The sequence below is a fragment of the Triticum aestivum genome, chromosome 4A (assembly GCF_018294505.1).
Source record: "Triticum aestivum cultivar Chinese Spring chromosome 4A, IWGSC CS RefSeq v2.1, whole genome shotgun sequence".
Taxonomy (NCBI): Eukaryota; Viridiplantae; Streptophyta; class Magnoliopsida; order Poales; family Poaceae; genus Triticum; species Triticum aestivum.
In genome coordinates, this window is record NC_057803.1 from 324,459,350 (window position 1) to 324,481,965 (window position 22,616).

The 22,616-nt window shown below is 46.5% G+C and overlaps 1 protein-coding gene across 1 annotated transcript; it reads left to right on the top strand.

The window, feature by feature from the left end:
- The first annotated feature begins 16,073 nt into the window (after positions 1 to 16,073).
- LOC123086050 (uncharacterized) lies at positions 16,074 to 19,967 on the top strand. The gene is made up of 7 exons (XM_044507742.1): positions 16,074 to 16,393; positions 16,504 to 16,589; positions 18,115 to 18,261; positions 18,344 to 18,452; positions 19,046 to 19,169; positions 19,278 to 19,551; positions 19,627 to 19,967. The coding sequence occupies exons 1-7, from the start codon at positions 16,264 to 16,266 to the stop codon at positions 19,726 to 19,728; spliced, it is 972 nt and encodes a 323-aa protein (XP_044363677.1). The 5' UTR covers positions 16,074 to 16,263; the 3' UTR covers positions 19,729 to 19,967.
- The last annotated feature ends 2,649 nt before the right edge of the window (positions 19,968 to 22,616 follow it).

A 22,616-nucleotide genomic window follows, 5' to 3' on the forward strand; every position in this document is an offset into this window, starting at 1 on the left:
GTCGACACTGTCGAGTGGTATGTTTCGGGTAAATGAAATTACCCTCTTCATCTTTCTTCGTGTGGACGAGACATGGCAAGTCCAACACATCATTTCCGTCCTGGTCTTTAACCTTTTTGGGGTTCCAACGCCCTTTAGGTTTCCCTTTAAACTTTCCCTGAGTTACGGCCAAGGCTTCCCCGGGAGCAGCTGGCTCGGCTTTCCGCTTCTGTTTCCGATTGGAATTCCCTCCGGTTTCTTGGGCGACTGACTTCAGCTTGCCGCTCCGGAGTCGATCCTCATCTTCACCATTAGCGTACTTGGTGGCAATCTCCATCATCCGATTCAGGGACATCTCTCTGGTTCGACCGAATTTGAAGCTCAGTTATCTGTACTTGACGCCCTCCTTGAAAGCACAAACCGCTTGGTGGTCAGACACATTCTCCACCGAGTGATGTAACATGATCCACCTCTGGATGTAATCCCTCAAAGTTTCATTTGGTTTCTGTACACAAGACCGCAGTTCCGTCAGCCCTGCCGGTCGCTTGCACGTGCCTTCGAATGTGGTGACGAACACTCGAGAGAGATCCTCCCAAGTGTAAATGCTGCTAGGCGCCAACTGGTTCAACCATGCTCTGGCCGAGCCCTCTAACATGAGAGGCAGGTGCTTCATGGCCACTTCATCATTGCCGCCGCCGATCTGGACGGCCACTCGGTAATCTTCAAGCCAAGTATCGGGCTTGGACTCGCCAGTGAACTTACTAACTCCAGTCGCCAACCTGAAGTTGGGAGGAATCACAGCGGCCCTGATGGCTCGACTAAAGCACTCTGGCCCCGATACATGCACTCTGCTGTTGGTAGGGGCATCTCTGTCGTGACCTTCTCGGTGAGCCCTGTTCCGGTCGACCAAACCTTGGACGAGAATGGATCTCGCGTCAAAGCCTGGCCCTCTGGGGTCGACTGAAACCCTTCGCCCACCACTATGAGTGCGCCTGTCATCCTGCTGGCGAGGCACATACGACCCACTCCTCGGGGGAGGCGTGGGCACTCGACGCCGACCGTCACGACCGACTCGGTGTTCATACTGTTCATGGTCCCCATACTGGTCACGCTGGTCTCCACGTCCCTCACGCTTCGGGGGCGATCTCGGGCTGTGAGCCGACTGGACTGTGTCCACGGCAACGGATCTGCTGTGAATCCTATTCCGCGACTGAGAAACAACGGAATTCTGATGTCCTGCTGCCCGAAGCAACGCTCTAATCTGCAGCAAGCCTCTGCCAGCCTCCGACTAGGAAGGCTGAATCGACTCCGCTATGCGGGCTGCAGCTGCTAAATTCTAAATCAGAGTTCGATATACCTGTGGGGGCGGGAAAAGCTGACATCGACTGGATGCGGGAACCCGTTGTCGCGCCCGCTCGTCGAGTGCTCGCTGGAGGTTTTCCAGTCGAGCACGCTCGGCCAAATTTGCCAGGCGCGCGTCCTCCAAGGCGCGAGCCTCAGGGGTTTCTCCAATTATAGGAGTGTGCAGTGCATCCATGTTCCGGCGGCAAAGTTCTTCCCTCTACAGCAACGTGAGAGGCTCGGGAAGATATTCCTCATGGGGACGCGACGGGTCGCCTCCGCCCGTGCCTCCGTCGGTGCGGGGAAAACCGAGAGGACTGGGTGGTCCATCGGCCATCAGAACCTCCGCCGACGAATCGCTGCTGCCGCACTCGGATGCGGTCTCTGCGGAGCTAGTCGACAGATCGAACAGGCCGTAGAGGGATTCGTCGGGCTCGATCGCCGCGACTTGAGGGATGGCCGACTGACGGGCCACTGCGTGTCTCACCCACCGCTGAAGTCTCGACCGACCGGAGCGCTTGCGCCGGCGGGAAACGGGGAGGGAGGACATCACAGGAGCCGACCGGTAAGGGGTCGACGTTTGCCGCAGGAGAACACCGCAGACGCACGCGCGAAAGTGCATTGCCCCGCGGACAGGGAGTGCGTCCACGTCGAGCGGAGCCTCCTGAAGCCAGGCGGAGTCGTCGGCGATAAACGTGAGCGCGCCGAGACGGATCTCGCGGCCCTCCACCAAAACTCCGTCGAAAACCATGATGATTCGGGTCGGAAAAGATCGCAACTCCTCCAACAAAACGCTAAAACACCGGCCCCACGGTGGGCGCCAACTGTCGTGGTTCTAAGCCTGACAGTGATGTAGGGGGTACGTATGGAGAGGCAGGATCTTAGTTGTGGAGAAGTTGTAAGCACGCAAGGTTTACGAGTTCAAGCCCTTCTCGGAGGAAGTAATAGCCCTACGTCTCGGAGCCCGGAGGCGGTCGACTGGATTATGCGTGTATGAGTTACGGAGGTGCGAACCCTTGTCTCGGAGGGGGGTGGCTTATATAGAGTGCGCCAGGCCCCCGGCCAGCCCATGTTACCAAGGGTTCAATGTTCATTAAGGTGAGGCGTTACTGGTAACGCTAGTAATAAAGTGCTATGATGACCATAAAAAGCTATTTAATGACCGACCGTTAGCGTGCGGAGTGACTTTAGGTCTCCTGGCCGTCGAGTGGTTGGATCTTGGTCGAGTGATTGCTTCTTGGTCGAGTGTCTTCGAGTATGTCGAGTGTCTTCGAGTCTGTCGAGTGGAACACCTTCAAGTCGATTAAAAGGTGATTTCTTCTAGAGATGTCCTTGGGTAGGGTAGGTAGGACAAGTCCATGACCCTACCCTAGGTACATAGCTTCATCACCACCCAATGGCGACATGGGCCCGTAAGACACACAACCATGTTAGTAAAAGTTTTTCAGTGACTAGACTCAACTTTGGCCAAGGAGTTGGAAAGGGGCTACCTACAGGCAGTCGGCTCTGATACCAACTTGTGATGCCCCTGATTCAATCGTATACTAATCATACACGCAAATGTGTACGATCAAGATCAGGGACTCACAGGAAGATATCACAACACAACTCTAGACACAAATTAAAATAATACAAGCCTTATATTACAAGTCAGGGGCCTCGAGGGCTCGAATACATCAGCTCGAATACACAAGAGTCAGCGGAAGCAACAATATCTGAGCACAGACATAAGTTTAACAAGTTTTCCTTAAGAAGGCTAGCACAAAAGCAACAACGATCGAAAAGGCAAGGCCTCCTGCCTGGGAGCCTCCTAACTACTCCTGGTCGTCGGTGGCCTCCACGTAGTAGTAGGCACCCTCGGTGTAGCAGTAGTCGTCATCGAAGGTGGCGTTTGGATCCTGGGCTCCACATTCTGGTTGCAGCATCTGAGAAGAATGGAAAGAGGTGGAAAAAGGGGAGCAAAGCAACCATGAGTACTCATCCAAAGTACTCGCAGGCAAGGATCTACACTACATATGCATCAGGATTAATGAAATGGGTAGTATCTGTGTACTAAACTGCAGAATGACAGAAGAGGTGGGGAAAGCCTAGCCTATCGAAGACTAGCATCTTCAAGCAGCTTCAAGCATCTTGCAGCATCAGAAGAGATAAGAGTAGCATAAAGTAAAGTAGTAGTAGTGTCATCAACCTCGCCAAGAGATCCTCCCTCGACTCCCAGCGAGAAAGCAATCCCAGAGCCATACTGTCCATTTCTCATCTCTGTTTGCAAGTAGCGGGGCGGCACAGGCCACAGTGGCTAGCGACGGGTGCACTGCTGCGGGATAGAGGCGGGGCGTTGTGAGCGGAGGCGAGCAGTGGGCAGATCAAGCGGGCACGAGACATGCCACGGGCACGCGGAGCCGAGCTCCCTGTCATGGCGGTCAACGTGTGGGGTGGCCAAACGTCGACGAGTTTGAGGGGAAAGAAAAGGAGAACAGAGAGAAGAGCTCACATCGAGCCTGTAGGTGAGCAAAGCGGGCTCGGGGGAGGCCTGGAGCAGACAGGGCGGCGGCGGCGATCTCCGATGGCCAATGGTGGAAGAAGGGCCTGATGTGGACGATGCAGGGGCACCGGACTCGATCCGCAGCTCGGAGTCAACGAAAGCTGACCAGCGGGAGCTCCTGGACCACCAGGCATCGCTCGGGGTGACGCCGGAGCGCGGCAAATGGCAAGCGGCGGCGACGGTCGTGCTCGGCCGTGCTAGATCTGGAGAGCGAGGGGGAGAGCGAGGGGGAGAGCGAGGCCAGGGGGAAGAGTGGAGTGGGGCGAGGTGAGGGGAAAATGCGTCAGAGGCGTCGCCCTTATCCCCTCTGAGCGGTGCCGGCGAGCAGGTCGGACCGGGACAGCTCGGGCGGGCGCCCGGTCGGCTGTACAGGAGAGGGAGGCGACCGGTCGGGGGGAGTGGGCTGGCTCGGGTGGGCTGGGGCCCGGGGGGCCAAGGGCGGTGGCCCTTCTCTCTCTTTTTAACAGTTTTCTCTTCTTTTAAAATTTCTGTTTTCCAAAACTTTTCAAAACCAAAACAGTTTTATAAATTATAAAACTTACACCTAAAATATCATCATGTTTTAGGCTACTACCACAATTAGTTTAGCACTTAAATAAAACAGGTTAGCATTTTTACAAATTAAAAAGCATTTAAACAAATGTTATAAACACTGTTTTAGCTAGTTTAGTGCACTTAAAACTTTGCAAAAAATGTTGGTTCACCACCATGTAGGATCTAGAAGTAGATGTGTCTAGAGGGGGGGTGATTAGACACTTAATGCTAAAGTTGCAATTTTTAGGCTTTTTGGTTTAAGTGGAGTTTAGGCACAATTTCAACACACACATTACATATCAAGCAAGCATGCAAAGAGTATATGAGCAGCGGAATGTAAAGCATGCAACTTGCAAGAATGTAAAGGGAAGGGTTTGGAGAGATCAAACGCAATTGGAGACACGGATGTTTTTCCCGTGGTTCAGATAGGTGGTGCTATCCTACATCCACGTTGATGGAGACTTCAACCCACGAAGGGTAACGGTTGCGCGAGTCCACACAGGGCTCCACCCAAGGGTAACGGTTGCGGGAGTCCACACAGGGCTCCACCCACGAAGGGTCCACGAAGAAGCAACCACCCACAAAGAGTCCACGAAGAAGCAACCTTGTCTATCCCACCATGGCCATCGCCCACACAGGACTTGCCTCACTAGCGGTAGATCTTCACGAAGTAGGCGATCTCCTTGCCCTTACAAACTCCTTGGTTCAACTCCACAATCTTGTCGGAGGCTCCCAAGTGACACCTAGCCAATCTAGGAGACACCACTCTCCAAGAAGTAACAAATGGTGTGTAGGTAATGAACTCCTTGCTCTTGTGCTTCAAATGATAGTCTCCCCAACACTCAACCCTCTCTCATAGGATTTGGATTTGGTGGAAAGAAGATTTGAGTGGAAAGCAACTTGGGAAGGCTAGAGATCAAGATTCATATGGTAGGAATGGAATGTCTTGGTCTCAACACATGAGTAGGTGGTTCTCTCTCAGAACATATGAGTTGGAATGGTGTGTGTGTTCTGATGGCTCTCTCCTCAAATGAGAAGAAGGTGGAGGGGTATATATATAGCCTCCACACAAAATCCAACCGTTACACAGTTTTCCAATCTCGGTGGGACCAAATCAATAAACTCGGTCGGACCGAAAATGTAAACCTAGTGACCGTTAGAGATTTCGGTGGGACCGACTGGATCAACTCGGTGGGACCGATGTGCTGGGGTTAGGGTAAATCCAAAACTCGGTTTGACCGATTACTCAAACTCGGTGGGACCGATTTGGGTAATAAGTGAAACTGAGATTTGGCCAAGCAAACTCGGTGGAACCGATTTCATATCTCAGTGGGACCGAGAATATTGCAATGGGTAACAGAGAGTTTGCAAGCCCATCTCGATGAGACCGAGATCCCATCGGTGAGACCGAAATGATTAGGGTTTGGCAGTGGCTTATGACAAGTGGAACTCGGTGGCGCCGGATAGGAAGAATCGGTAGGACCGAGTTTGGCTTAGGGTTTAGGTCATATGTGGAAGTGGGAAAGTAGCTGAGGGTTTTGGAGCATATCACTAAGCACATGAAGCAAGAGGCTCATTAAGCAACACCTCATCCCTCCTTAATAGTATTGGCTTTTCCTAAAGACTCAATGTGATCTTGGATCACTAAAATGTAAAATGAGGAGTCTTGAGCTTGAAGCTTTAGCCAATCCTTTGTCCTTAGCATCTTGAAGGGGTTCCCACAACCTTTAGTCCATGCCACTCCATTGTTGAACTTATCTGAAACATGCTAGATCGAAATGTTAGTCCAACAAGAGATATGTTGTCATCAATTATCAAAACCACCTAGGGAGCACTTGTGCTTTCAATCTCCCCCTTTTTGGTAATTGATGGCAACATACATCAAAGCTTTAGATAAAGATATAAAGAACAGCAGGTAAAGCTTTGGAAGAACATGTAACAAGCATAGGCTCCCCCTACATGTATGCACTCATGTAAATATGAAATATAGAGACATGTGAGAGCATAACCATGATAGAGTAGGCAATGTGTTACATGCATCTTGGCCATATGCATCTTGGCCATAACCATCAAGATATTTACATGTAAATACCTTCATGCTCATGAGTCCTTCTTACAAACAGTATGTACATAAGCAAGAACTCCTCATACTCATGATTTTGATGCATATACTTACCTTGTGGTCTTGAGTTGGCTTAGGATGGAATGAACCTGCACAAACAAGGTTAGATAACACAGGTACGTCCACTAGCCAGAGCAAACAAAAGAAACCACAAGAATACCAAGATTGGGATGACATGTAGAGAGTGAGTACAAGGTACCATATTGAATTCAACATGTCCCTAAGAATAAAGGTATGCAATGAATTTGACTGATTTCTTTAGGTGTCTTGCTCCCCCTGAATCTTACATGGGATATTGGGAGAAGATAGGAAACAGAAAATCAGAGCTGAAGGATATGAGTAGAACTAAATTCAAATGAGTTCATATGAACATGTCTTTCCCCCAAAAAGACATGTGGCATCTCTCCTCTTGAGCATCAAGCATTTGGGATTGGGATCCTTGAGTATTCTCTCCCCCTTGGAGATTTCTTCTTTGTAGGTGATAAGCTTTTGATGTGATCTCTCTCTCTGATGATAAGCTTTGATGTGATCTCTCTCTCCCCCTTTGACATCAATTTCCAAGAAGGTTTTTCCTGGAATCCGTCGAATGGGTTTGGTCCTTGAGATTCAGTACAAAGCAGTGAATAAAACTGTGATGCTTGTAGAGGACAAGATTCATTGAGTGGAGCTAGATCGGAAGAAATATAGAATGTGTGGCAAACTGTTTTTCCTGTTTTGAAATCGGTGGCACCGAGTGGCATGTTTCGGTAGTACTTAAGGGATTCGGTTGGACCAAGAATAGCTATTCGGTGAAACCGAGTTCATCACAGAGAGAAACACTTGTCACCTCAGCTCACTAGTCAAGTAAGATCTCACAAAGATTTGCGATGAATTAGCTGAAAGATTTGCAAGGAATTTGATGCAGAAATATGCAGAACAAAAAAATCAAAAAGAAAAGAGTGAAAGTTTCTAGATGAAGTTTTTTTTGATTGAAAAAGAAAGAAACAAATATGCAAGGGACAAATGCAATAACTCAGAAAAGAACACAAGAGAACTTCATCTAGAATTGGGCGGTGACATAGTCACCTATGTTAGAGTATATTGACTTAGGAGTCAAGTGAGAACACTTGATCATAGGTCATACTCATCGTTTAAGCTCAAAATGGGGTTACCATTTCATTTAAGCATCTTGATGTATTTACATCTTGTTGAGTTGCTTTGAATCATGTCTTGGAGTAAAGCTTCTCTAAGATGAAATAACATACCTTGGGGGTGATGTGGTTCTTGCTCATGTAGTTGAACTTGTGTGAGTGCTCAAGGTTGATGTAGCTCATCGAGAGTTGGGAGCACCATTTGGAGTTTGAGTTCATCTACCTACATGGGTTAGTTCTTGCAAGGAAAAGCACTTGTGTATCCAAAAATGACAATCATGAAGCTTAATATAGAATTTGTCAAAGGATATGTTTGAATGGTTTTGTGCTTCCTTGTCTTCAACCACTATTGTGTAGAGTCTTGGTGATGTAGAGATTGCTCAGAATATGAGTGAGTCGCAATCTCATGGAATTAGATTCAACCAAGCACCTACATGGGTTAGACAACATGCAAGGTGCAAATATATCCAAGACATAAGATAGTTATCATAAGAGATATATCATGGATTAGTCATAAGCTCATGTCTTGCATGTATCCAATGGAGTTTCTACTCCAAGTTGGAAGCATCAATGATGTTCAATTCTCCTCTCAACCTGCAAAACACTTTCTCATCAAGCGGTTTAGTGAATATATCCACTAATTGCTTATCGGTGCGAACATGCTTAAGATTGATGTCACCCTTAGCAACATGATCTCGAATGAAATGATGACGAACTTCAATATGCTTAGTCCAAGAATGTTGTACAGGATTATGACCAATTTTGATAGCACTTTCATTGTCACAAAGCAGTGGAACATGTTTCACATAAATCCCATAATCTTTAAGAGTTTGAGTCATCCAAAGTAATTGAGCGCAACATGAACCAGCGGCAATGTATTCAGCTTCGGCAGTGGATAAGGACACCGAGTTTTGTTTCTTGGAAGACCAAGACACAAGAGATCTACCAAGAAATTGACAAGTACCTGAAGTGGACTTTCTATCAACCTTGTCTCCGGCATAATTCGAGTCGGAATAGCCAACAAGATCAAAAGAAGACCTCTTAGGATACCAAATGCCAAAATTGGGTGTATGGATTAAATATCTCACTATCCTTTTCACAGCCTTAAGATGACAATCTTTAGGAGCAGCTTGATATCGTGCACACATGCACACACTTAGCATAATATCGGGACATGAAGCACATAGGTATAACAATGAACCAATCATAGAGCGATAAACCTTTTGATCAACCGGTTCACCATCTTTGGTTAAATCATTATGTCCACTAGTAGGCATGGGTGTAGACATACCTTTGCATTCTTGCATATTGAACTTCTTGAATAAGTCCTTGGTGTACTTTGTTTGAGAGACAAATGTACCTTCCTTAGTTTGCTTGATTTGCAACCCGAGAAAGAATTTGAGTTCACTCATCATAGACATCTCAAACTTCTCTGACATTAGCTTTCCAAACTTTTCACTAAAGAGGGGGTTAGTTGAACCAAATATGATATCATCAACATAAATTTGGCATACAAATAGTTCTCCATTAACCCTTTTAGTAAAAAGAGTAGAATCAATTTTACCAATTTCAAAACCACTTGTAGTAAGGAATTTGGTCAAGCATTTATACCATGCTCTAGGAGCTTGTTTAAGACCATAAAGAGCTTTGTGAAGTTTGTAAACATGATTTAGTTTCTTAGGATTGATAAAGCCGGGAGGTTGTTTGACATAAGCTTCCTCCTCTATTTCACCATTTAGAAAAGCACTTTTAATGTCCATTTGGTACAAGGTGATATTATGGTGATTAGCATAGGCAAGTAAGATGCGAATGGACTCAAGTCTAGCAACGGGAGCATACGTCTCACCATAGTCCATACCTTCGACTTGTGTGTATCCTTGGGCGACGAGACGTGCTTTGTTGCGAACCACTTGTCCATCTTCATCTTGCTTGTTGCGAAACACCCATTTGGTACCAATGATGTTGTGGTTGTTGTCGGGCTTCTCAACCAATGTCCAAACTTGGTTTCTTTCAAAATTATGTAGCTCTTCATGCATAGCGTTTATCCAATCCGGATCTTCCAATGCTTCTTCAACCTTCATGGGTTCAATGCTAGAGATGAATGAATAGTTTTCACAAAAGTTAGCTAAACGAGTTTTTGAGCGAGTGATTCTCCCGGTTTGTATGTCATTGAGGATTTGCTCGACGTGATGATCTTTGGCAATTCTTGCTCGAACTCGTGAGAGCTTTTGCTTGGGTCTTTGTTGACCATCTTCTTCATCTTGTTCTTCTTCTTGGCCTTCTTCATTGTTGACGTCGTCGTTCTCTTGTCGTGGTGGAGAAGGAGGTTGTTGATGTTCGTCTTGACGTATTTCCTCGTTTTCTTCATCTTGGTGTGCCCCACTTATGGATGCTTCAGTGTCGATTCTTGGTTCACCTTGTCGTGAAGTAGAAGCTTCCACTTGGACGGATGAAGTACTCTCCTTCACCTCCGTTGGACGAATTTTGCCAATGGACAAGTCTTGAATTGCTTCTGAAGGGTCTTTGTCTCCTACATCAATTGGCAATTGCTCTACTTGCGAGCCATTAGATTCATCAAACTTCACATCTACCGTCTCTTCAACCTTTCGAGTGAAATTGTTGTAGACACGGTAAGTGTGAGAGTTTGAGCCATAACCAAGTAGAAAACCTTCATGAGATTTAGGAGCAAACTTTGAACGACGATGCTTATCAAGAATGTAGCACTTTGAGCCGAATACTCGAAAGTATCCAACTTGAGGCTTGTTACCGGTGAGGAGCTCGTATGCCGTCTTGCCGAGTAGCTTGTGAAGATATAAGCGATTTGTTGCGTGACAAGCTGTCTCAACCGCTTCTGCCCAAAAGTGCTTTGGCGTCTTGTATTCATCAAGCATCGTTCTTGCCATTTCGATGAGCGTCCGGTTCTTCCTCTCAACAACTCCATTTTGTTGAGGTGTGTACGTAGCCGAGAACTCGTGTGAAATCCCTTCTTCGTCAAGAAAGGTGTCCACATTTGCGTTCTTGAACTCCGTTCCGTTGTCACTCCGAACCTTCTTGATCTTCACATCAAACTGATTTTGGGCTTTCCTAGCGAAGTTTCTGAAGATCTTCTGGACCTGCGACTTGTCATTAAGAAAGAACACCCACGTAAATCTTGAAAAGTCATCAACTATAACTAGACCAAAAGAATTTCCACCGAGACTCTTGTAGGCGTTGGGACCAAAAAGATCCATGTGAAGTAGCTCGAGTGGCCTCCTTGTGGTCATGATGTTCTTCACGAGATGTCTTCCTCCAACCTGTTTACCTGCTTGACAAGCACTGCAAAGTCTATCCTTATCAAATATGACATCGTTAACTCCAAGGATATGATTTCCTTTAATAAGCTTGTCAAGGTTTCTCATGCCAACGTGACCTAGTCGTCTATGCCACAACCAACCTTTTGAGGATTTAGCAACAAAGCAAGTTTTAGGTTGTGCCTTTTTAGAGAAATCGACAATGTAAAGATCTCCTCTACGCATACCCGTAAGGACCATTTTATGATTGTCTCGACGAAATACTTGGCAATCTACCTCAATAAATAGGACATTCAAACCGAAATCAGCAAGTCTAGATACTGAAAGTAAGTTGTAGCCCAGAGATTCAACGAGCATGACATTTTGAATGGAACTATCATGTGAGATGGCCACCTTACCAAGGCCAACCACTTTACCCTTTGAATTATCACCAAAGGTGACATATTTTCGAGGACCGTCATTTTCAGCAAGCTCGCGAAACATCTCTTCATCTCCGGTCATATGATCAGTACATCCACTATCAAGAACCCATTCCTTTCCTCCTAATACATATCCCCGAAGATTTGCCATAAGACCAAAATGTCTCATTGCATCATCAAGATCGAAGTCACTATCATCATCATCATAATATTCATGTTCATCATGATCTTGTGATTCATCATTTCCTAGAGAGGGTAATTCATCAGATAAATGATCATCAGAGTGGTCACTTTTATGAATTCTTATAGCTTTGGGTATGATATCATTAATGATTCCAACATCTCCTTTAGCATGCTTAAGATTGGCAAGTTCAAGAAGACATTTACCAAAACTAGGATCACTAGAGTTCATCTTACTCAAGGCAATAGATTTATAGAGAATTTCATCCAAAGTTTTCAAGGAATGATTGGGAAACCGTTCCTCAAGAAATTTCCATATAGTATAGGCGCAATTTTGAGTAGGCAAACTAGCAATCAAATTTTTGGGCAATCCTCTAATGATGAGCTCAATAGTTCTAAGATTGCGAATCATGTCAATATCTTCATCTAGGGTAGGATGCAAGGGATCAATATGGGGTGCACAAGGGCTAGCAATATACTTGTTCAAATGATATTGATTGAAGATTACAAGCATCTCATTTTTCCACTCATGAAAATACTTTCCATCAAGAATAGGCACTCTATGTCTAAGACTCCCTAGAGTAGACACATCCATCTTCCTCCAATGGTGATTAAACCAAGGCAATGGAGACCAAAGCTCTGATACCACTTGTAGGATCTAGAAGTAGATGTGTCTAGAGGGGGGGGTGATTAGACACTTAATGCTAAAGTTGCAATTTTTAGGCTTTTTGGTTTAAGTGGAGTTTAGGCACAATTTCAACACACACAATACATATCAAGCAAGCATGCAAAGAGTATATGAGCAGCGGAATGTAAAGCATGCAACTTGCAAGAATGTAAAGGGAAGGGTTTGGAGAGATCAAACGCAATTGGAGACACGGATGTTTTTTCCGTACTTCGGATAGGTGGTGCTATCCTACATCCACGTTGATGGAGACTTCAACCCACGAAGGGTAACGGTTGCGCGAGTCCACACAGGGCTCCACCCAAGGGTAACGGTTGCGCGAGTCCACACAGGGCTCCACCCAAGGGTAACGGTTGTGCGAGTCCACACAGGGCTCCACCCACGAAGGGTCCACGAAGAAGCAACCACCCACAAAGGGTCCACGAAGAAGCAACCTTGTCTATCCCACCATGGCCATCGCCCACACAGGACTTGCCTCACTAGCGGTAGATCTTCACGAAGTAGGCGATCTCCTTGCCCTTACAAACTCCTTGGTTCAACTCCACAATCTTGTCGGAGGCTTCCAAGTGACACCTAGCCAATCTAGGAGACACCACTCTCCAAGAAGTAACAAATGGTGTGTAGGTAATGAACTCCTTGCTCTTGTGCTTCAAATGATAGTCTCCCCAACACTCAACTCTCTCTCATAGGATTTGGATTTGGTGGAAAGAAGATTTGAGTGGAAAGCAACTTGGGAAGGCTAGAGATCAAGATTCATATGGTAGGAATGGAATGTCTTGGTCTCAACACATGAGTAGGTGGTTCTCTCTCAGAACATATGAGTTGGAATGGTGTGTGTGTTCTGATGGCTCTCTCCTCAAATGAGAAGAAGGTGGAGGGGTATATATATAGCCTCCACACAAAATCCAACTGTTACACAGTTTTCCAATCTCGGTGGGACCAAATCAATAAACTCGGTCGGACCGAAAATGTAAACCTAGTGACCGTTAGAGATTTCGGTGGGACCGACTGGATCAACTCGGTGGGACCGATGTGCTGGGGTTAGGGTAAATCCAAAACTCGGTTTGACCGATTACTCAAACTCGGTGGGACCGATTTGGGTAATAAGTGAAACTGAGATTTGGCCAAGCAAACTCCGTGGAACCGATTTCATATCTCGGTGGGACCGAGAATATTGCAATGGGTAACAGAGAGTTTGCAAGCCCATCTCGGTGAGACCGAGATCCCATCGGTGAGACCGAAATGATTAGGGTTTGGCAGTGGCTTATGACAAGTGGAACTCGGTGGCGCCGGATAGGAAGAATTGGTAGGACCGAGTTTGGCTTAGGGTTTAGGTCATATGTGGAAGTGGGAAAGTAGCTGAGGGTTTTGGAGCATATCACTAAGCACATGAAGCAAGAGGCTCATTAAGCAACACATCATCCCTCCTTAATAGTATTGGCCTTTCCTAAAGACTCAATGTGATCTTGGATCACTAAAATGTAAAATGAGGAGTCTTGAGCTTGAAGCTTTAGCCAATCCTTTGTCCTTAGCATCTTGAAGGGGTTCCCACAACCTTTAGTCCATGCCACTCCATTGTTGAACTTATCTGAAACATGCTAGATCGAAATGTTAGTCCAACAAGAGATATGTTGTCATCAATTATCAAAACCACCTAGGGAGCACTTGTGCTTTCACACCAATATTAGTTGTGGATTATTTGGCATAAGATGAACATTTTAGATTTCATGTCTGAAAAATATGAATTTTTTGACTTTAGATTGAATTTGAATTTGAATTGTGATTTGGATCAAGTGAAGATTAGCAACAGTAACATGATGACATGTCACCATTAACAGAAGATTACTTTAGTATGACACTAGGGGTGTTACACCGGCCCACCTTCACGGCCCAACCCCCCACCATCCTCTTCTCCCACCTCCGATGGCCCACCGAAGGGAACTCCTCCTCGGTGAACACCGACGGTGCTCGCTCGGCCGCCACCCACCGGATGAGCCCCCCCAACGGCCCCAGGTGTCTCCTTGGCGGCCCTGGCCCTCGTTGCACACCCACCTCCACCGATGCGCACAGACCCCCCTCCCCCCGCAGCCGCGGAATCGGCCCCAAACGCCCCTTGCCGGTCGATCCACCCTGCGCTGCCCAACCCGGAGCCAGCTGGACGTGCAGCTCTTCCTCCGATGCACCTGCACCCATCCCAGGTCTTTTCTCGTCCCATCTGCCGTAACCATTCTCCCCGCCAAGCTTCTCCACGGTGAGGCGAGCCCCAGCTCCCGCTCAGATCCACCACCGTCCCCCGTATCCACTCCGTCCCTCGCTTCAACGAGCTCGCCCGGCTCCTCCTCGGCGCCCGCCCCACCCTTACCAGGGCCGGAGCAGTAGCATCCAAGGTCATGGGCCCCTCCCTCGCCCTCTGATGTGGAGCGAACCTTGAGACGAGGGTCGATCCCTTGTTGGCCCGATCTTTCACGGCACAAACCTCCATCGCAGCTAGTAATGGTAGCAGGTTTACGAAGATGCTCGCAAATCCCGCGGAAACAACACACCAACCCCTCGAACCGAAGGAATAACGTGGACGAACCATATATGCTCAACTTGTAATCCCCTACGTGTCGCGTCGCAGGAACTCACACGCCAGTAGAGATTTTGGACAAGAATTCTCTAAACTCGATAATGGCCGTTGGCCGGAACACACACGGTGTCTAATTCATCTCAAAATAACCTGCTGTTACATGACGTATGGACTTGCCTTATATTGTAGCCGAACACCCTAAACTAACTTGGAAATCAAGCAATGGAAATAAACTAATCTGGACTCAATATAATTGATATTGCCTTTTACATCTTGATGTCTATCTAAACTACCAGAAAAACGTAAATCATAAATATGATGGATTCTGAACAAACGGTGCGTGAGACACCTTTTTCTTTGTAGTCTTGCTCCTTCTGGTGGGCCCCAGCCTAACACACATAAGCAAAGGAAATCCCATGATCTGATCAGCCCGATTACATCATTAATATTTTCCTTACGAGGTAAGAACAGAAATAGAAAATCAATATTCACTACCACGTCTTTAAACCAGCCCGGACGCTGTATATCCTGCTTATCTTTTTTGTTTTCTGGTTCAAACGTACTAGTGTACAGGTCGCCTCCTACATGCACGCACATGCACCTCTCCCTAGACCATGCATGCATGTTAAACACCCCCTCTTTCTTATGTGAGTGCATCTCCATGAAGGACGTGATATGCATGTACGTACCTTCAACTAGAGCATCCTTTTCTTCCATCTTTCCCTGATGCATGGCAATAACGAATATATTTTCTTGAGCAGTAGCAACAATGGTAATATCAGAGAGACTCGTGGCCGTATCACCCTCCCCGTTCGATCCTCCACATCGTTCTCCTCTGCCTCCTCCTCGAGGAGCCAGAAACGGTCACCCTGCTGCTTCCGCCTCTCCATCCTCCCCGGCGGTCCGGCTAGGGCCGGCAAGGTCCGGCACCCCCAATCCGCACCCCGGTAGATCCGGCGCCGGGAGCTCCCCTCCAATGGCAACTGACGCTGCCGGCACGAGGGGGGCGCGTCACAAGAGCTCACCACTCTAACAGTTATATTCCTCTCCTTCACTCGGTAGTTGCTTATGTGCCTTGATAGGAATGAGCGTATGCTATGTTTACGTATATGGTAAGCAATTCAAACAATCAAAAAGAGTGTATGTGAGTATGTAACGAGGTTCTGTTAAAAAGAACTGCCGCGAAGGTTGGCTAAAAAAGCACGTCGGGAAGCTTCCTGGTCAATTGTCAATGTCCGCGTCGCAAAAGTTTCCGGTCCCACATATACCTCGCTTCGGCGCTTCGCTACGCACCTGTCTATTCCCCAACAACTGGACTCCAACCTCCTCCTCGCACCCTCCTCGTCCCGTCGAATCCATCGAGGCGAGGGAAAAAAAGAGAGGAGAGGTTAGGGTTCCGAATGGACTATCCTGGAAGGTTCTAGAAGCGTACGCTCGTTGGGAGGGCTCCGGGCGGTGCGCTGCAGTGGTTGATGGAGGAGGAGAAGGCCAGGGGGTTGTCCTCGGCGGCCTCGCCGCTGATCCCGCCGACATCCTCGGAGATCGACCTCGAGGCCGGTGCCGGGGACCAGCTCCAGTGCCGGATCTGCCTCGAGACCGACGGTACGTACGGCTGGATCCGTCCTGCGCGAGCTGTTCCCGCCGCTGCCCGCCGTTATCCTTGGCCGTGTTTTCTTTGTTTTGCCAGGGGTTGACTGCTTCTCTCGGTGTAGGGAGAGACTTCATCGCGCCCTGCAAGTGCAAGGGGACATCCAAGTACGTGCACCGCGACTGCCTCGACCACTGGAGAGCGGTCAAGGTAGGCGCTCTCATTCCGCTGATGCCCTGGTGCTATCCGGGAGCTCCGAAGCGATGTGATTGTGTGATGGATCCACCCAGGGTTACAAATGTGGTTTCTTAGCTTAATTATGACAATGTGTGGAAGCTATACCCTGGTATGTGCTTATAGATAGAGTTGTAGCCATTTAGGAATGACTGCCTTGCATTGTACTAATAATCAATCAATTCATTCATGGATCACATAGAGTTACAGACAACTAGAATACATATGGTAAGTTCACCAAGTTTCGCCTTCAACATGTAGGCCTATTAGCTCTTGACCTGCTGTTGGAGTCAATCCTGCCCGTGTCTTTCTTCTATTTTGTTGATTAGAGTTTTGTGTGACAAGTGACAACCCTGTTTTTCGTGTTTAAGTTATGCCATTTACGAGTGTGATTGTAGAGACTAGTGAGCAACTCCAGATTGCTTTTGGGGAAATTGAACAGTCAGGACATTCATGTATGTCCACAGTCTAAACGGAAGAAATTTTTTATAAAAGTTTTACAACAACAATGAATCATATGGATGAACACTATGCAACTGCATTCTGTTGTAACTAGGAATTCAGTAACTAAAAAATATATAAAAAAAACTTGCACTATCAGGTAGATCCATGATTGACATGATATTGCCATTGTTGGCCCAAAGAGACATGCTTCTGAAAATGCATTAATCAAGGTTTGTATTACTAGTAAATACCACCTATAAGTATTCCATTGTCATTTAACAAATTTGCTATATGGACCTTTGGCACAGTTTCAGGTCAAAACAAAAAGTTTTTTATTGCATGAACATTCTGAATATACTGATCCTCTCTCTGTACCTTGAAATTTTGATTTAAGATGCAGTAGTAGGTCAGATCTTTCCTTGGCCGACAATGCACTCTTATGGAATTTTGTAATATGGTTCCAGTTTATCAGGCAGATGTTCCTAGGTCCAATTTTGGTATTTAGTATTGGAAACTCTACTTTCTGTTAGGATGTTGGGATGTCTACATCAAAATGAAGATGTGCTGTTTGGTAAGGCTATATGGAGGTTGTTGGCTTGGATATGACATAAACCATGCTCTTCTAAGGATGGATCCAATAGTTTAGAGTAGAAATGATGTATGATACCATTAGTCCAAATATCGGCCAGTTAATCGGCATCTTGATCAGTTAATCACTACTTGGTGGGTCACGAAATAGCTGATTTATCAGTCGATTAACTGGAAAAATCGCCCATTTATCCCTACTCACCACCTGACTGATATGGTACCAGCTACCGATATCCTGAACATTGTATGATACACATTTTCTCTTTCAATTGTTGGGAATATGAATTCTATTTGTTCAACAAAAAGTTAAATATATAACTTCTTCCTGTTGCATATGCAAAAGCATTCAGTCATCTGTCTCTTTGCATTTTGTTGTCAACTCGTCTAAGCTATTTGTAGCTTGCCTTTCTAATGAAAATGTGTCTTTCTTGTGAGATACTAACAGTGCTTGATGCTTTGTCACATACAGGAGGGATTTGCATTTTCTCATTGCACCACCTGCAAGGCTCCTTATTACTTGAGGGTTCATGTCCACACTGACAGGAAATGGCGAACACTAAAGTTTCGTTTCTTTGTTACTAGAGATATATTATTCATCTTTGCTCTAGTCCAGTTTGTAAGTCTTTGATATTTGTGTCACTATTCTTTGTCTAATGATGTATTGAGTGATAAACAGTATTTCTCACTCCTTTGTTCAGGTTATCTCTGCATTGGCTTATTTGGTACATTTTATTGATGGGTACCAGCAATATTGGCTGAGGACGGCCTGGGGTTTCGATAATGAAGTTACTTTTTATTATATATGTGGTAAACAACTTAATCATTTGCACATTTTGTTATTACTTGTACCTGTTTTGCATGATTGTTTGACAATGAATTTATATGTCATGCCCTTGTCTGAATGCGTGGGGTGGAGTTCAATCCTTGCCCACACAAGTCCCTGTTCATCCTTAGGACTCAAGTGCACGGGAGCTGTACGGTTTACAAAGTGAAATATACAATTAGATTCTATCTGGCCAATCTCTGTTATAAGTATAAGAGTTTATCAGTGTGCAAAAGAAAACATGAGTGGGGAAATGTATTTTGCTAACTGTATACAGTACAAAGTAGATGAAAGATGTATGTTGAATAGGAAAGACCTATCAGCTGTCTTTACCTTTTACATGCATGTCAATGATTGAAGTTGCTCTTTCATTCCTACCAGACCTATTCATTAGTTTGTTATATTTATGCTGTGATGGACTAATACTAGGGTATCGTGTTATGATCTATACTATGTGGCGTGCACTATGTAGTCCCTAAATATATATGGAGGCTACGTTGCTGAGATATATGATGCACTTATGTTGCCCATTCGATTTGAATTCTGAACTGAGTTGAGCATCTCATTCTTTTTACAGGAGCTTTGTTGTTTTTTGCTTTACTCGGGTTATCAGGATGCTTCATAACGTGTTATGACCGAAGAGTACGGAGTGACTTGGCTCAGCCTTGTCGAGAACTGTGCCTCTGTTGCTGCCAGCCAGGGTATGTTTCGATTAATTCAATAACTATATTATACGTATTTGTTAAGCCGTTAATGCTGCATGCTTGGTCATCTGTATGTTGTACGCTCACCTTCCTATTTCATTTCAGGATGTGTGCAGATTGCCATCTTCCTGGCACACTTTGCATGTGGACTGACTGCACCACATGCTTTGAAGGCTGTGCAACTACAGCCGGGGAGTGTGGTGGTTGCTTGGGAGGTGCAGGGGAAGCAGGGTTACCATTGCTCCTCATCATGGGAGTAATCGTGCTCGGGCTCTTCACGGTTGTCGGCATCTTCTATAGCGTTCTGGTGGCAACTATGGTAGGGCAGAGGATCTGGCAAAGACACTACCACATCCTTGCGAAACGAATGCTAACAAAGGCGAGCACTGCTATCCCTGAGTTGATCAATCATGGTCTTTCCTCCTCTTTATAACCCCAATTTGGTGTTCTCCAGGAGTACGTTGTGGAAGATGTTGACGGTGAACGTGCAGATTGGTCTCCGCCGCCACTCCCTGCAGAGCACGTCCAGCAGCTCAAATCCCTGGGACTCCTATAGCCCATGACATGGAGCTGATGGCTGTTGATGATGACCTTAAGTTGAGGACCAGCACCACGCACTGCCCCAGCTGTACAGGAAGCACATACTAAGCCGATGGCAGGGCATCTCTTGTATCCGCAATTTGCGCAGCCCAACATGGTGCGATATCATCGTTCCTTTTTGTACATTGTAACAGGGAAACTTACCACGCCTTGATTTTTATACAAATGAGTCAACTCGTGCCCGTCTTGTGCCAAGTTACTGCTTTTCGTTCTTTCACTGGTCTCGTGCACAAACAGATGCGGCAGTTCCAAGGGCATCATAGGAGCAAGTATAATAAGGTGATGTAGTGCTATATTTTGCTGCCATCGTTGTTGTCAAAGACAATGCGTGTGTCGAAAAGTGCCTGCAGCTCCCGGTCTCCATTGCTCTTGGTTTGAAAATTTTGAAAAACACAGTTTTCTTGCTAAAAAGATCCTAAATCAAATACGTGGATACATACACACATTCCTAAGGCCTGGTAAAAAGCTGAAAAAGAAATACTTTGTATTTTAAGAAATATAAAAAAGAGAAATTTCAGACATAAATGAGATCCATTTTCTCCTATATACTATCAGATTTTTTTTCCTATAGCTCAAAACAAAGCGAGATTTCTACCAAAACTTGCCACGAGTATTTAAAATGTGTATATGTATCCCTGGAAAAAAATTCAGATTTTTTTGAAACTTCAAAAACACAAATTTTAAAATGTTAAATATAGGGAGCAGTGGAGCTCGGGCGCTGCACTCCCTTTGCCAATGACACTGCCGCCTTGCGCGCATCATTGGCGCATGCACCCTCGGCGGACAGAGATCCAGTGACTGGCGGCCAGCCAGTCATTGGACGAAGGACGGGCATACCAGGTTAATTACTGTAGCGTAAACACTGTAGTGGGCATTGTACACAAGCACTGTAGACGACCTCCTGTAGACGGGATCATTAGGCCAACTCCACCGCGCGACCCTATTTTGTTCGGGTGCGTCTGTTTAGGGTAAAACGGACGAATAGCGTGGCCCAACGCGTGGCCTTAAACGGACAAATGTCCGGATTCCGTCCGTTTTTGACCCATCTCCAGCCCAAACTTGCACTCGGGTTGGGGTGAAAGGATGCGCGCGGACGGTCTCGACGCACGCCCTTGTAACCCCCCGTGGCCCGCCTGTCGGGGACACTAGCAGTCCCTCCGCTCCCAACACTTCCACCCTCTCTCCTCGCCCCGCCCCGCCGCCGGCGCCGCCGCTATTCTCCGGCCGCCTCCTCACCGCGCAGCCCCCCGACCGTCCATACCAAACCACGTCTCGACATGGCCGCCACCACGTCCGCACTTTCGCCGTAGTTTTGGCCGTCGATCGGAGGAGGTTTGGCCGTCGTCGTCTTTGCCGGTGGCAGAGGGGACACAACCGCCGGTGACGTACCACGGCGGCCGCGGCGGATTTCGACGAGAGCTCCAGAGCGGCCAGTAGCCGGCCGGCAACCACCCCTGCTGCGTCGAGGTGATCATCGCGGCCTCTTCGCCACCACGACCGTAAGGTGTTCGACATTTTGCCAACAAAGGTATGGACAGTGGAGATGAGTTTTTCTTTCATCACTTTCTTTGTTCATCGGACGATTCGTCGTCGGATGATGACGATCTTGTGGTGGCTGCACTGGTCATTCAAGACCATATTCAACGGCAGCTTCCTCGGTACAGGGGGTCAGTCCCTGGCCGTGCTCTCAACGTGAACCGCAACAGGGAGAGAGGTCACGCACTGCTCTATGCCGATTACTTTTCCAACACCCCACTCTTTAAGCCGGATAAATTCCGTCGCCGTTTTCGAATGGCAAGGCATGTGTTCAATCGTATCTGAGAGGGAGTGGTTGCTCATGACCCATACTTCGAGTGCAAGACGGATGTCCTTGGCAAGCTTGGATTCTCCTCTTACCAGAAATGCACCGCGGCCATCCACATGCTTGGATATGGAATTCCAGGCGATCTGGTGGATGAGTATGTGCGTATGAGTGAGACAACATGTCGGATGTTAATGTACAAGTTTTGCTAGGCTGTGATCGAGGTGTTTGGTCCAGAGTACTTGAGGCAGCCAACTGCAGCTGATACAGAGAGATTGTTGGCGACCAACGCAGCTAGAGGCTTTCCAGGCATGCTTGGCAGCATAGATTGTATGCACTGGGAATGGAAGAACTGTCCATTTGCTTGGCAGGGCCAGTACAAGGGGCATGTCAACGCGTGCACTGTCATATTAGAATGTAACATCCCAAATTTTTAATTTGGAATGTTATACATAGATCATCCATGCATATCATATTTTATTGCATTTCGTTTTGCGATCCTCGAAATCCTAAGCAACTCAAGGACCCTCGGAGAGGGTTGAGGATTTCGCAGTTTTCATATTTGAGTTTTATCAAATACTGAAACGAAGATTTTTGGTTTTAATTATTTTTCTCTCCGAAAATATTTCATAAATAAATACATGAGAGGAGATAATATGACTTCTCCAAAATAAATGAAATATTGGAGGAAAAAGATTAAAATCAAATATTTGATTTTTATCCGGAGTTTATTGCTATTTTATTCAAATTAGAAAAATTGCACGTTTTTACAAAGTTGCATTTTAGGGCCAAGAAAATGTTCATTTTGTTCTAAATATTTTATTTAAACGGTGCAAATTTGTGTTGGCATTTTTAGAATTTTATTTTATTTTCTAGGATTTTTTTAGTTTCAGCGGAATTATTAAAAAAAAGTTTTAGCGCCCGAATGGGCCGAAGCCCAGCCGAGCCGGCCTGCTCCCCCGCGCCGCCGTCTCCCTTCAGGAGACCGCCGCCGCCGCCGCCTCAGACCAGGAGTCCGGCTGGGACTCCTCCTCCCCGCCGCC